This window comes from Saimiri boliviensis, chromosome 5 (genome assembly GCF_048565385.1).
Source record: "Saimiri boliviensis isolate mSaiBol1 chromosome 5, mSaiBol1.pri, whole genome shotgun sequence".
NCBI classification, from domain to species: Eukaryota; Metazoa; Chordata; class Mammalia; order Primates; family Cebidae; genus Saimiri; species Saimiri boliviensis.
The window spans coordinates 780,581-796,511 of record NC_133453.1 but is presented as its reverse complement, the minus strand read 5'-3'; the positions used below and the strand labels follow the sequence as shown (position 1 = coordinate 796,511).

Genomic DNA, 15,931 nt, shown 5'->3' with positions numbered 1-15,931 from the left:
GTTCTAGGCCATGGTGTACCATCACCACACTCGTGAATAGCCCCTGCACAACAGCCTGGACAACAGAGTGAGACTCTGTCTCTTAAAAGAAAAAATTATTATTACTTTCAAGTTCATTCACTCAAAGAGCAAAAATGGTAAGTGTCCCACTTTTATTATTAGTTTAGTGGGTTTTTTCACCAAAAAATGCCAGGGGGACTCTCAATGTTGCTGTCCTACCTCCAAAAGACTGAACTGCCCCATGGGTAGGAAGAGTCCAGGAAAGTTCTAGCCTGCATCAGGAGCCAGTGGTATGGGTCACTTGGGAGAAGTAGGCCTCAGGCTACATACCTGAGTCTGCAGTCTAGCAACAATGTCCTTCCGAGCTTTCATGACAGCATCTAGCTTTCCCGACACCATGATGGAGAGGCCTTGGTCTTTGGCCAGAGACAGCTCCAAGTGAGCACCTGTTCTCTGCATGATCTCAAGGCAGATTTTTGCTTGTTCGCCTTCTCCAAATTGGTTCATATCCTTGTATTTTCTCTCCTCCAGGGGTACATGGAACACCTGCTCAAACAAGACCAAAAAAGGGAAGGTAAAGAGACTAGAAGGGCAGCAGACACGGAGCAAGGGACACGCGTTCATTACCGTCCGCTCACGAAGTAGCCCTGCCCTGCCCACAGGCACTGCTCCATGCCCTGGGATAAAGCCGCTGAAAGACAAGGAGAAAGTGCCAAGGTCAGGAGGCTGACGTCCTAAGGAGAGAACTGCAGCAGCTGCACAAATGAATGAGGGGCCAGTGAGTGCTGTGATGAAATCAACAGGGAGAAGAGAGTTTGGGAGAAAGTGGGAGGCAGACCCCAGGGAGGGCCAGGAAACCTTCCTGAAGCACGAGGCAGCGATCCATGCTAGGAGGTGAGGGAACTAAGGGTGTGCAAGCAAGACAGCCGAGGAAGTGAAAGGGGGTGGAGCCTGGTGAGCACACCAGAGGGGCAGTTAAGAGGATCACCCAGCCCACCCTGTAGTAAAAATCAGCACAGAGTTTTCAGCAGGATGCACTCTGCTTGGTGGCTCGGGGTCCCTCCAGCTGCTTTATGGAGAAGGACCGAGGAGGAACAAAGTGGAAGCAGGAGGGATCAACTACCCTGGTCTGAGACCAGAGTCACCAAGTACACAGTGGTACCATGAACAAAGTCATTAACAAGGTAACAGCCAGGTGGAAATGCGGACTGGGATGCAACTGTTTATGAGCCTAAAATTCAGGGAAGACACTGGCAGAAAGACGGTAATTTTCCACCACGATTGGATGATAGGAGTTTTTATAAAAGTTTTGCAACTCACCAACATTTCAAATTCAGGTAGCAGAGAGAAGGGCTAGTGAAGCCAAAGAAAACCAGGAAACTGGTTAACCGCTTCCAGAAAGCGGAAAGACGAGCACAGAACAGAACACAGGACCACAAGTCTGACAGAGGATGCCTGCGAACCGACGGTGAGCTGGCCCCTCTGAGCGCTAGCACACAGGGTGGACAGGACACAAGTGGTCGACAGAAACATCTCTGGGGTGGGGAGTGATTTAACTTGAAGGCCTTCTCCCTTTAGCTATTCAAAGCATTCTCATTTTTTGCATGTTCAAAAACTCTTCCATCCGATCCTACACTTTGAAGGATAGGTTAAGAAAGGACAGCAATGAATTTTTAAAAATTAAAAAAATTTACATGGACATGTTGCACGACAAAATTTTTAAAAGAAAGAAAGAATAGTGTTTCTACCTGAGTGATGACAGAAGCCTTGATGGGCCGGATCTTGTTACCCCAGGCTCCAGCGGGTTCCTGAGCACTTTCCAGGCAAGCAGCTTTCTCAGGAAGTGGAGGGAAGGCATCCTTGTAGGTTGGAGGGTCACTCTCCTCTTCTGAATTCAGAGTGGCAACTGGACCAGCCAACACAGATGAAGAGACAGCACTACTTTTAGCATGACATGAAAAACACTTTAAAGAGTCTTAATGCTCAAAAACAGACAAACAAAAAAACACCAAATGCTCCAGGGACAAGTTCCCCAACCCCTCTCTCCTCATTCACAGTGATGGGGAAAGGCCCCAGGAGGTCACCAGGCCTCGCGCCATGAGTGACTCTGCTAGAGGAGGCCAGAAACTCCAGGTCTCTGACAGCCAAGCTACGCTCAGCACCCTGAGTGTGCGCGAGAGGAGCCGCTGACCGACGCCCATCCACATGGCCTCCCCGGTAAGCATCAGCTCAGACACTGTGAGCCCCACTCCCCCAATAGGGTGAACCCGATGTAAGGCTGTGGTGGCACCACAGGGTCGTGGGGTGTCCCTTATGCTGTGTTGAGGTGCAGGATCCAAGAGGTAAAGAGACAGGACACTGAAGAACTGGGGAAGAGCATCTGGACTCGGGGGCCACGCCACCTGTGAGCGGAGATCAGTGGCCCCCAAATGCCCAAGAGCATCTGTGTTTATTAGGTACAAGCAGAGGGCAGGGTCCTGAGTGAGGTCATCATCTATAGGCTTAGTGATAGGGCATACGTAATCACGTGAGTCACAAGTGAGGGGGCCACCCCATTGTGTCACCTGGGCAGAGAGGTGGGCCGTGCGCAGTAGGAGGCCGTGCTGTGTGCAATAGCAGAGGGTCGTGTAAAGAAAAGGGGTCCACCCCCATTAGGTCACAGAGGCAAGGAGGTGGGCTGTGTGCAACAGATGTTGTGCGCGACACTTCTTATCTGGGGGCTGGAGGCTTCAGAGGGTTTCTAATAGAAGGATACTGTAAGCCAATGCAGTGGGAGTTGACAGACTTGTGCTCTTCTCTTAAGATATTTATGGGAGGATGATTTGAGCTAGCACAGAAGTGAGGAAAGACTGACAGGGTGTACAGCCTCCATGACTGGCCACACCAGAGGGGTTCTTCTCCCGCGGTTACTTCCAGGATTTAGGGCCTGAGGCCGACTTTCCACAGGAACCGGATGCAAGGTACTACGGCTCCTTTCTCAGGAGGAGAGGCTCCTGCTCCAAGCCTGCCATACAGCGTACGCCCTTTCAGGCAGGGCCGCCGCCACCTGGGTCTTTGGTTCTCATCCTGGTCTGGCTGTTTTCCCATGTACTGCTTCTGTTCTGTGACTGCTCTAGGCATTCCTGCTACTACAGACTACTATATGGTTATATAGAAGGATTCTATAAATCAGCACTAAATGTGTCAGTACAGCTCCAACTACAATACTTACGTGATTATATAGAAAGGTTATACAGAACTAAGTATGCTAGGTATATGTAAGCAGTAAGTTACTCTTCAAGCACTAATTCTATAAACTAATATATGATTATATAGGAAGGATTATATAAAGGAAACAGCTGAGCAATGACACTATAAACTAAGATATTCTTCAGGCACTAGTTGTGCCTGGGGTCTGGGCAGTTCTCCTTCCTTAGTGACCATGGGGGGGGGCGTTACCCACAGCCCTGAAAGCAAGCCTTGCTACGTCAATTTTTAAGTCCTCTAGAGTCTAACACACTTTAAAAATCGCAACTATGACAATGGTAGGCACAGAGTAGGCCCTTACAATTGCAAACTAATGGTCCAACCCGGCACAACCTCTAAGAATTGCCTCTGAGGTGCACTCTGCTTTTCCACTGCAGCGTGCGGCCGTGGGAACCGTCACCACGGATCTCCCCTGTCCTGCCCAAGGCAGAGGACAGCAGGGCTTGTGGACATCGGGTTCTCCGATCAGCACCACCTCCATCCTCACAGTGCCAATCTGTTCATGTCTGTGTGCCACAAGCCATGGAGGGTATGACTGTTTTGGGCAACCCCCGATCCCCAGGGCTGAGCGTGGCATCTTCAGTAGCAAGGCCCACTGGAAAACACCATGAATGGATGCGACAGAAAACAGGGGGTGACCTCTGGACTCGGACAGGCCTGTGCCTGAGTCCAGGCCCATGACTTCCCAGGGACACGCCGCGCTACCCGGCAGTGCTGACACAACAGGGGCGTGGATCCTTTCGGTGCTGTCTGCCCTCTCTAGAAAGGGAACAACAGACTTCACAGGGAAGCTGGCTCAAGCAGGAAGATCCCAGGCCCCTAGAACAAAGCAGGTTCTGGGGTTCCAACGCCCAACACAGCAGCCACTAGAAATGAGCTTGTGAAATGTGGCTAGTGTGACTGAGGAAAAGTGAATTTTATGTTTTAATTAATTTTAATTTAAGAACTGATCTGCTCTTTCAAAGGAAGATTTTATGAATTCTAAACACAGACCAAGGATTCTGGATGAAAATTTGGCATTCAAATGGAAAGGAATGTCCTGTAGCTGTAAATACACATCAGATTTTAAAGAGAAACAATCTAAAATATCAATGGTTTTTCCTTTTTCTTACATTAAAAAGATGTTGAAATGACAATGTATTAGACAGACTGGGTTAATACCAAAATTAATTTCACTTGCTTCCTTTAGTAAGTACTAGAGAACCCTCAAAATTAGACAGGTGGCTCGCAGACTATTCTACTGCACAGTGCTGCTCTCCACCCCAGCCAGTGGAGGGCTGAGAAACCAGGACCCAGCCTTCATCCTCGGGCTTAAGCAATGCTCTGCGATGCCTCACAGCCCAGATTCTAGTTCACCACAATTAGGAAAAAAGCAGTTTTGAAAAGGACTGCATTAATTACCAATGGTCAAATTCACTGGCTTTCCGGAAAGCTGTCCCCATTTTAAATCTCACTGTACCTGATTTATTTCCTTGTGCCAGGCCAATCATCCCCGCATACATCACAATGCAAAATAGTGCACAAGATGGTGGGGCCTCCCTGCCCCACAATCACAGGGCCAAAAGGTACTTCGAGAAAGGACACGGGGTTTGGTAAAGGCTTTAGAGGGAGCACTGCCTTAGATGGTACCAGGAAGCGCACATAGAACGGCCGTCACCTTTGATCTGTTGCGGAACCAGCCCACTTCGGTGTTCAGCAAAACTCTCCTGGGTCAAAACTGCAACGGAGCTCATGGTTGATCTCACACCTACACAGAATCCAGGAAAACCACTAAAGCAAAGAAGAATTAAATCAGAAGTCAAAGTACAACTCTCAATTATCTATGAGATTGTTAACCTAGGAGTTTCAGGAAAAATATTATCCTCTTTTTTACCAGCAAACTGTACCTTTATTTTCCTCACAACCTTGGTCGTATGCTAGTATCTAAACTCTCACCAAGTGATAAAAAGGGGGGAAAATGCAAGTAAAGGAGGTCTTACAACGGGGGGGGCCAATCTTTTGTCTTCCCTGGACCACAGCGCAAGAATTATCTTGGGCCGCACATAAAATAAACTAATGATAGCTAACAAACTTAAAAAAAAAATCTCATGTTTTAAGAAAGTTTACAAATCGGTGTTGGGCTGCGTTCAAAGCTGTCCTGGGCTGCGGGTTGGACAACCTTGTTCTAAAACTGCTGTCCCCTCCAGTCGCCAGTAATGGAGGGGCTCATCTTCCACTCAGGGGTAGTCTACACCCATCTCTCCACCCCAGGGGCCACAGAGATACAGTCTGCAGCACCCCTACCCGTGGCGGGGCGGCGGGCACTGGAACCTGCCACCTACCTGTCTGAGCCAGGCTCCAGGCACAGATCACCACAAGGATCATTCTCCTAACAGCTACCTTGGTTATTCTGTCAATTTGCTCACCACACACCTCTTAATGCTCACTAAATGCATCAAGACAGTTGCTACAAAAAGCCAGCCAGTCTCTGCAAGGTGCACCCAGGGCCCAAACTAAATCACCTCCCAACCTCGACTTAACCAGGTGGTAGCTGTGTTGACAGGAAAAAGCAGCCTCAGTGCTTTGTAGCAACAATAACGGACCCACAAATCACGCTAAAAACCCTTGATCCGCACTGACTGGTTCTTCTCCTCTTGCACAGCAAGGGGAACCTGGCCCCAGGGCACAGAGTTCCTCGGATCAGCAGAGCCACAGTGCTCCACAGGACACGGCCTCTGAAAGCCGCAGCTCCCTTATTTGAAAAATGGGGTACATTCAGCATTCTTAGGTAGGAGTGTTAGCCTCCTCTACTTCCCTCTTCCCAGCTCCAGGTGAGCTCCAAACTACTACGGTGAGGAAGAATCCATTTTCTTCACACAATTACCATCAATTACTGGCACAAGGCCAAGTCATAAGGAGTGAAGTTTGTGTAATTTTTAAAACATAATTAAGGCCTCTTCTCAAGTTCAAGAAAATTAAGGCCTGCAATCCTAAAGAGAAGACCCCAATTCAGGTGATACCTAATAAACACAATTTACATTTAAGGAAAAAAAAAAAAAAGATGAAAAACTGATGGAAGCCAGATGACACATCCAGAGGAGACATGTCTGCAGACAGTTCCTGCTGGGAGCTGAAGCTATAGAGACATCTCTGGTGAACCACCAGAAACCTGAGGGTGCAGTATGAAGAGAGAAGGCACACACACGACTGAGAAAATACACACCCCTGTGCTCAGGTCTACACACAACCCAGGGACAGGAAGTCTTCAGACAGGGTCCAACTTACCAGCAAAACGGTCAGTAGCCGGAAAGTCCGTCCTGAGGCCGCCTCTGTCAGCCTGCCAGCTTTTGCTGGTATGGAACAGGAAGCAGGAGAGAAGAGGGAGGCAGAGAGAGAGAAGTTACTTATCTTTATTTCACAGCCCAGGTCTTTTTACCTACAAGCAGAAAACGTCAAGATATTATTTATGCTTTGGTTACTAACACCAATACTCAGGCAAGTTTCTTGGGAAAAAAATTAAGCCATTAGCTTGAAACAAAACATAAAACCTGAATCAGCTCCAACTTTCAGAGGACAACTATTCCAGGGACCTCAGGGAGTGAGTGATCTTTTAAGCACCAAACTTAGAAAATTTAACCATTTTGAAGTAAAATCCTCACAAAACTGATCTCACACGGTTGGATCATCTTTCCTGTACCCCACTGAACCCTGGACGGCTGAACCAGAGGGAGGGTTGCTGTGCTGGGCTCTGACCCACAACAGAATGCAGACCTGGGGGTTCTGCAGTGCTCACGTTGACCGAGAGATACTGTCTTCAAGAATTCTCTGTGTATTTCGCAGCTACTTTGTTCTTCTTGCTGTTATCCTGTAAAAGTCCTTCAGTCCTTTCTAATCCACTGGGATTTAGAAACCAGGTCATAAAATCGCAGGATTGAAAGGAACCTTCAAAGGCTGTCTGGGGAGGACCAAGAACTCTGTGAAGTAGGAGGGTGAGTCACCTCGCCTTGGGGGACTCTGGGCAGGGGAGGCCTGCGACCACATGTACTCCCAGACTAAGAAAAGGTGGAACTGCTGACAGGAGTGAAGCGTCTGTCTAAAATGGGAGAAGCAACGACAGTAACAGGAACACCCCACTCATCTGGAGTATACTACCAATACCCTGATGACAATCTTGCCCATAAGACACGTGGGTCCGGGGCTGGGAAGGCAGCTCGTGGCAACGGGAGTGCATCAAGCGGACTGGACTAAAAGGGTCTCGTCCTTCCAGCAGAGGCTGTGACTGAGGGTATTTCAGGGTCCTAATCCTGGTTATGATTTTTTAAAAAAAAAAACTCTAAATAAAGGGCTTGAGTCACACAGGGAACCTGCCACAAACCAGAGACACTATGGGCCCAGACACACAGATGTGCCCCAAGACTGAAGAGGGGAAAAGCCGGGACAAACCAAACAAGAAAATTCCCTTTAAAAGCATCACCAAAACATTCTAGTTTGCAATCTCCAAAGTGTCAGAGTAGCACAATCACAGCTTGGCAGGTGATCCCTGAGATTCCGAGTGTCTGGCCAGTCTGGGAGCAGACTGGGGCAGGTGGCTCTAGGCTAAGGTGCTCCACCAGGTGTACAGTGACACCTGCCTCTGGCCTCCTGCATCCGCCCTCTGCCCTCCCACCCTTGCCTGCTGACCCTCCACCTTGCGTGGTCTCTCACTCAAGGTTGTCCCAGGCTCCAATGACACTTCTTAAACCCAGACACCCAGCCCCTTATCAAGCCAGGTTCTGAGCTCAGTGCCCAGTGACAGCCACAAGGTAAGTCTGCAAATCGCAGTTCCGTCCACGCCAGCTCGCACCGACTCTCTAGCACAGAGCTGTGACGGGCCAATCCCCACTCTGACCCTAGTGTCAGCCTCTTCTGAGGCCACTCACACACCCTTCAGAAACCAAGTCCAGCCAGACCCTAGACTGACAGGAGCGTCAACACAAGGGAACCTACTTCTGGGTCCAAGGGAGACCCTGGAGCACAGCCCCTCGTGTTCCTCAGGCGTGCACAGACCCTCAGGCGGCCAGGAAAGGCAGAAGGTAGACCTCCGGCAGACTCCAGACTGGTCTGACAGGCTACACTGGGTCCCTGGCCTCCAGACTGCAGATGGCAGTTTGTCAGAGCTTGCAGCGAATGGTTCACAACTAGACACCTTTAGTGTCTAGAGTTCTGGTATCATCAAACAGCATTTTGTCTTTCTTCCAAACAACTCAAAAACCTGTTTCTGAAGAATGAATTTAAGCATCTGATGATCCACATGTAAATGCAGACCTTGTCCCTGCCATCTGAAATTCTGGGTGAGATTTTCTTAAAAGTCAGCCTCATTCTCCTTCTGTGTTCCCAAGACAGTGAGGTGCAGCCCAGGGGTCCAACTGCCTCTGCCTCCAGTTCCACAAAGCGGCAACGAAAGGGCTGTCCCCACGGCTCCACGCCCACCCCGCACTGCTGTGCCCTGCTCCTGGCTCTGCCTTCACAGACAACACCCACGAGGTTCAATCCTGTTCCACGTGGATCTTTCGGCAACCCCAGGAAAACGTCAGGCTGAGCGTGCTCTCCACCTAGCTCTTCCACTTGGTATGTGAAGTCCCTAGGAGACCCTGGGCAGGCCCAGTTATCAAAGAACAGAGGTTAAACATCTGGCATCTCAGATTCTCACTGGATCTAACAGTATTGCTCAAGTCAGGATTGAAAGGAACCTTTGATATTACTCTAATCCAATTTCTTAATACCACCAGGGACAGGAAATTCGTGGCCTTCTCAGAGAGCCCAGTCCCAGACCTGCATGGCTGTGAACGCTCTGCTTCAAGTTACGACAAAATCTGCAACTTCTTTCCCCTTTTGGGTCATGGAGAACAAGTCCGCTCTTCTCCAAAGCTCCTTCTGGTGCATGAGCTCTGTCCCATCTCCTTCAGTCCCTTCCATGTGGCCCCTGTCCCTTCTGATTCTGGCTGCTCTCAACTACTTCCCCCATCGGAAGCTCCAGGTCCATCTAATGTAAATTCTCTAACTATACTGAACCTGCACTTTAAATTTTGTTTTCCAGAGTATAAATGTCCACAGCAAAAAAAAAGGTCGTATCGAAGAATTTAACTTTCAGCAAACAGAACTAGGGGGAGGAAATAAGACTCTTTCCACCCTAACACGTGTGGAGCAAAATGTGAATCTGGGACAGAGCTGTGTGTTCTGTGGGAACCTGAGGTGGCATCTGCGAAAGTTGCTTACACGTTTAGCACAAGTTCAACAGGTTTCGGACGGCAACAGAGAAGACTTTACATGACGGGTTCCACTTTTTTGCTTTTAAACAAGCAAGTTTTAAAGTTGACTCTCTTGCGATAAGTTTTGCTAACTACATATTCAATGGGCAACAACCTTCGAAAAGAACTATCAGTTAATACTCCAGGAAGAATTTCATTTCAGCCTCAGCTAATGAGACCCGCGAGTGTTTTACACACCAGACAGGACTGGGTATGGAGGGCGTCAAAAGGCCTCCCGCTGAAGTCCAGACTTCTTTTCCAAAAGTAAAACTGCTTAAGACTACACACCAAAGTTCAGAATGGGAAAATAAAATCCTGATGCACTCAAAGACCACAGGACCAAAATCTAGGAGAGGCCGCAGGCGACTGGCGAGCAGAAGGCAGGCTCCACACTTCTCACCAAGTTCTGGAAGTCGGCACCCATCCTGCATGGAGGAACTTTCGCAGATGCCACCTCAGCACGGCCCTCCCACAGGCCACGAGGGCCCGCGGGCGGGGACAGGCTTAAAGGGACAGCAACCCCCTCGGCCTCCCAGCCTTTCATCCAAATTCGGTATTTTTCCGTAATGTACTTTTCATCCACGACCCTGGGGCGCGTCCAAGCTGCACTCCAGGCCGGAGGAGAGTGGCTTTCCCCGCCCCCAACCACGTCGACGGGCACGGGCACCGCGCGGCAGGTGGAGGTGCTGCAGGGCCCCCGTCACCCAGCCCGCGCCCAGACGCGAGCCCCGCCATCATCAAGGGGGAAGGACACCACTGGCCCCGCAGGGACCCCTGCCCGGGCCGCACAAGGCGCCCCCCGCCGGCCGGGGCAGCCCGAGCTGGGGGAGGGGGCGCTCCGCAGGGAGCGGGGGAGGGGAGGGCCGGCCCGCCAACGTCAGCGACCTGGGCGCAGGTCGGCCGCCCCTCCCCCGCCGCGCGGCCAAGGCCCGGAGGCGCCTCGCTGAAGCCCCGGAGGCGGCGGGGGAGCCCAGGAGCCGAGCCCGCAGCCAGGAGCGGCCCAGCGGGACTTGGGAAAGTTTGTGTGCGCCCCTCCGCGCCGCGGTCACGCGCACGGGCACTCGGAGCCGGCCGGGGGCCCGGCCTGGAGCCGCCACGCGTGGAGAGCACGACGCCCGTGGGCGGGGGCCGCGGCACCCGGCCCCTCCCCCTCCGCGGCCTCCACGTCGGCGGCCCCGCGCCCTGGCTTCCCGCCCACCCGCGCAGGCCTCCCCGGCCCCGCCGCAAGCTCACGCGTGGGCCCCCGCCCGCTGGTCCTGCCGCTCGCTCGCCCGCCGCGCGGGAGAAGCCGGGACGCTCCGAGGCGCGGCGCCCGGGCCCCGGCTGCTATATAGGGCGGCGGCCCAATCCCGCCCGGACACGTCAGCGCCCCGCCTGCCCCACCGCCAGGGTCCCCCGCTGTCCCGGGCCGCCCAGCACCCGGGAGGCCCACCCAACTCCAGGCGTGGTTCCGCATCCTTTTTTCGGGGGGACAAGGCAGTGCCGAGGAGTTGGGAAATTAATCCCCTCTGGAGCGCGGAGGGAGTGCGCCCCGCCAGAGCCCCAGAGGGGAACGACCGGAGACCAGGAAGGGAGCAGGAAGGCCGGCTGCTCTGGAAGCAGATGTCACAGTACCGCGCGCCTCCCCGAAGTCACGAAGAAAAACCTCGAAGGACGCCCCCCACCTCGTCAACGGGCGGCCCCGCCGGCACGAGGTCCGACGCGCAGTGAGGCTCCCAGGCGGCTCCGGGACTTTGATCCCCTCATCCCCGCGTCTGTTCCTTACGTCCCTCACTTTTGTAACCTATCCCCACTCCACTCCTTGGCATAATCTTCCCCTAAAATATAAAACCCCCTTCCTTTAAAGCGTTACTTATGGCCCCATCTATAACGTAGGTGCCTACACGCGAAAGAACCGGTGTGTGGCCTCCGCGCCCACCGTGGGCCTGGGCCCGCAGGAGTGAGCCGAAGGGAATCCCTACTCAGGGGTCTCCACCCTCCGGGAGGGCCTTGTCACTTCTGCATCCACTGTGTTTCCTTAGTGGTAACTACCACTCTTTCAAGGGTATAAGGTGAGTCGAGGAATCTAGAGACGTCAGTCCGAACCTCTGCCAAACTTGCAGGTGAGCAGAATCCTGCATAGGGCGCAGGTCAGCTACAGGTACCTGGGGACAAGACCGTCCCACACAGGGAAATTGACAGGGGCACACCCAGCCTTACCCAGGGAACGGGGTCACGTCCGCACAGCCTGCAGCCAGGCCATGGGTGCTGTTGAGGATGGCGGGAGCCGGGTGAGGGTTGCGAGGAGCAGAAAGCAAGATCAGAAGTATTTTTGTGTGTGTGGAACACTCTGACGGTAAGTGGACAGTGGCAGGGGAGGAGAGGTCTACTGTAGTTCTGTCTAAAGATGACAATGGTTTGCATTATGGTGGCCAATAATGGATGAAATAAATGGCCAGATTTGGTATATATTTGGAAAGTAGCACCAAGAAGTTGCTTATTAACCAGATGAGGGGTGTCAAAGAAGTTCCGAACGGCACAGGATCCTGGCCTGAGCGACTGGGAAGAGCTGCCTCACTACGGTGGGGAATTCAAGGAAGACTGGATGGATCAGGGTGTGATGCCCTGACTGTGCAGGTATGAGCAAGGTCAGGGGAGAGGCCCAGGAGCCGGCAGAAACACTAGTGCCCTTCGTGACACCACCTACAGAGGGGAGCGGAATCACTGAAGGCAGACACTCTGCAGCTGGAGGCAGAGAAGGAGCCAAGGATGTCATTATCAAAGCCATGCTCTTAAGTCACCAGCATGGAACCGCGCAGGTGGGTCCTCCCTAAGCACGGAAATAGACATTCCCTTGTGGGTCACTGCTGTGGTTTGTTGGTAACCTTTCCGTGGGGACTAACCTATCAGCCACTAGCGCAAGTGTGTTTTGTTGCTGTTTTGTTTTTGAGGGCTCAGTGCTGCAGAGGGAGACGGAGGAAGAGTAAGGGGTAGCGATGGGTCCCCTGTCAGGAACTTCCACTGAAGCTAGGAGGTTAGCACGGGCACAGAACCCACCACACAGGAGACCTTAGAGCTAGTTTTACAAAACACTGTTGATAGAAGATATTATAAAATCAGATGTTAAGTTTGTGCTACTCGCCATCCAGGATGCTTCTGTGCTGGTGCTCACAACCAGCATTTCCTCTCAGCAAGCTTACTACACTGAAACGAATAAATGGTTCGTAGAGGCGAATTTTGGAAATCCCATGGCTAGCAATATTCAGACCAAATGACGTGTGAACATCTGTCTGTGACATTTGAGTTTTTAGCACTCAAAGGGCCAGGGAAGAAATCTGGGTCTGTTCAAGGCAGGAGGTGAGAAGAGACACCCTCTTATTCCATAAAGTCATGATTCCCAAAAAGGCTACACCCTCAACAGAAGATAGGTAGATATATTTAAAAAAAAAAAAAAAAAAAAGGAAGTCCACTAGCATGAAGGAGACTCTAGGATGCTTTCTCTGACTACCCTGAGCTGGGACGCAGAAGCATCTCTTTAGCTGTCGGGACAATGGACTAGTGTAGTACTCTACAACCTACCCCATTTGTCCAGGAACCCCTAGCCCAAACTGAGAAATTAACAAAACAGAAAGCAGTCCCCCTCACCATAGAATAAACCTGATATCAGGCTAAAAAGGATAGGGACAGATCAATGGTAGAGAGGCTAAAAGCCCAAAGCACAAAAAGAGGGAAGGAAGGATTAGAAATAGGATTAGACAGGCCGGGCGTGGTGGCTCATGCCTGTAATCCCAGCACTCTGGGAGGCTGAGGGGGGCGGGTCACAAGGTCAGGAGTTCGAGACCAGCCTGACCAACACGGTGCAACACCGTGTCTACTAAAAATACAAAAATTAGCTGGGCATGGTGGCACATGCCTGTAATCCCAGCTACTTGGGAGGGTGAGGCAGAAGAATCGCTTGAATCCGGGAGGCGGAGGTTGCAGTGAGCCGAGATGGCACCAATGCACTCCAGCCTGGGTGACACAGCGAGACTGTGTCTCAAAAACAAAAACAAAAACAAAACAAAAGAGAGCGAGAGCGAGAGCGAGAACGAGAGAGAGAGAGAGAGAGAGAGACAAACAGGATTAGACTATAAAGAACTTCAGAAGACAGAACTGTAAGATCAAGACTATTAAAAAAAGCATAAAATAGGCCAGGCGCGGTGGCTCACAACTGTAATCCCAGCACTTTGGGAGGCTGAGGCAGGCAGATCACTAGGTCAAGAGGTCGAGACCATCCTGGCCAAAACATGGTGAAACCCTGTCTCTACTAAAAATACAAAAATTAGTTGGGTGAGGTGGCCAATGCCTGTAGTCCCAGCTACTCAGGAGGCTGAGGCAAGAGAATCGCTTGAACCTGGAGACAAAGGATGCCGTGAGCCAAGATCACGCCATTGCACTCCAGCCTCACCACAGGGCAAGACTCTGTTTCAAAAAAAAAAAAAAAAAAAAAGCTTAAAATAATTAGAGACATAAAAGTGGCGTTAAAAAAAAAAATCAAGAGATGGAACAAAGTCAAGGGCTAAGAACCATGGAATCAGAAACTCTGACATACATATGTAACTGAAGTTCTAAAAAAAAAAAAAAGAAAGAAAAAAAATCCAAAGAACAGAGAAGAAATATTTTTTTAAAGTAATTGAGAAAATTCCAAGATTTAAAGATACAGAGCCGGGTGCGGTGGCTCAAGCCTGTAATCCCAGCACTTTGGGAGGCTGAGACGGGTGGATCACGAGGTCAAGAGATCAAAACCATCCTGGTCAACATGGTGAAACCCCATCTCTACTAAAAATACAAACATTAGCTGGGCATGGTGGCACGTGCCTGTAATCCCAGCTACTCGGGAGGCTGAAGCAGGAGAATTGCCTGAACCCAGGAGGCGGAGGCTGCGGTGAGCCGAGATCTCGCCATTGCACTTCAGCCTGGGTAACAAGAGCAAAAGTCCGTCTCCAAAAAAAAAAAAAAAAAAAAAAAAAAAGATACAACATTCTTCCCTTACACCAAAAAAGACAGAGAAGCTACCTAAAAGGATAATTTAATCCAAACCAAAACACACTACAGTGTAACCTCAAAGCAGCAAAGACAAGAGTAGACCTTAAAAGCAACTAGAGAGGAAAGACAGATTACTCATGAAGAATACTATGAGACCGAGGGCAGACCACTGAAAATACATACCAGAGGATCATGGCTATCTATAAATTATGATGAAAGAAGTAACTGTGAATTTGGAATCATTTAAGAATTCTTTTTCATTTAAGAATGAGAACAAAAGACATATTCAAAGATAAAGCAACAACTACCAACAGATCCCTGCGGACAGAACTATAAAGGACATCCTTCAGCAAGAGAGTCAAAGCCAGAGACCAGAAAGAATGAGTACTGAGAAACCTAGACAACAGGAAACAAGTGCAGACCCTGTACTACACCAACAATAAAATTAGGAGGGAATCAAACTATAGATAGGTACATAAGCAGAATATGCACATACAGAATAAAATATAAGACAGAATTAAGATGCTTAGGCAGCAGTAATACATGAGGAGATGGGGGTATGAAGTCGCAAGGTTTCAAGATTCTTTTATCTGGGGAGAGGCTTGAGATACTCATTTTAGCCCTTGTTGGGAATGAATGTTAAAAATTTAAAGACAATCTAGGAAAAACAAAGAGTTTTTAACATTCGAACAAAACTCTCATTCAAATGGAAGTTATTGGCAATGTTCTACATCTTGGATTAGGTGGTAGGTTCAGCAGTATTCTTTATGATGTACATTATTGTTGGTTACATTATACTGTATTAATAATTATTAACATTTAAAGGGAAGAAGTAAGAAAAAAAGAATAGGAAGAGAAGTAAAAGAAGCAATGAAAAAGCAAGGTAAATAAAACATAAAACTGATGAGGAATGAATTCAAACATATCACTACTCTCAATGTGTTAACAGGCTAAACTGAGCAATTATAAAAGCAGCTACAAGCCATTCAACAGTCCTAAACCATACAGACATCCAGCCTGAATTAAAGGGATGGCAGAAGTACTCCAAGCCAATACTAACCACATGAAAGTTGGTTATATTATTTTCAGATAACACAGACTGTAGGGTAAGAATCATTATTAGGAACAGAGAAGGTCAAGAACATACAAATTCAGTAACTCCGATTACATGTATCTAATAACGTAGCTGCAAAATGTATAAAGTAAAAACTGAAGGTTACTAGGAGAAATTGATATATCCAAGATTAAAAGGTGAGACGAACCCAACTCTCTTGGTAACACAGGTTATGGGATTGGAAAATGTACAGAGGATGCAAACAACACAATTAATAAACCTACTTTATTGAACATATGATTAGAAGTGATACTTGAAAAAAACCAACCACCATAAAACCTGACCAGGAGCTAAAAAAAAA

The 15,931-nt window shown here is 49.6% G+C and overlaps 1 protein-coding gene across 4 annotated transcripts in view; it reads right to left on the bottom strand.

Moving 5' to 3' along the window:
* Positions 1-15,931, bottom strand: part of HDLBP (high density lipoprotein binding protein) — an 82,391-nt gene that overhangs the window by 31,576 nt on the left and 34,884 nt on the right. For 2 of the 4 annotated variants that reach the window (XM_039469640.2, XM_039469642.2), the window contains exons 2-5: positions 6,511-6,575; positions 4,904-5,016; positions 1,749-1,906; positions 331-546 (exon numbers count right to left, since the gene is read on the bottom strand). In XM_039469640.2, the coding sequence (XP_039325574.1) occupies positions 331-546; positions 1,749-1,906; positions 4,904-4,979 (450 nt within the window). In that variant the 5' untranslated portion in view covers positions 4,980-5,016; positions 6,511-6,575. Of the gene's footprint in view, positions 1-330; positions 547-1,748; positions 1,907-4,903; positions 5,017-6,510; positions 6,576-6,996; positions 10,137-10,745; positions 10,830-15,931 lie in introns of those variants that run through there. The other 2 variants (XM_039469641.2, XM_074398725.1) reach the window with 2 other exon arrangements.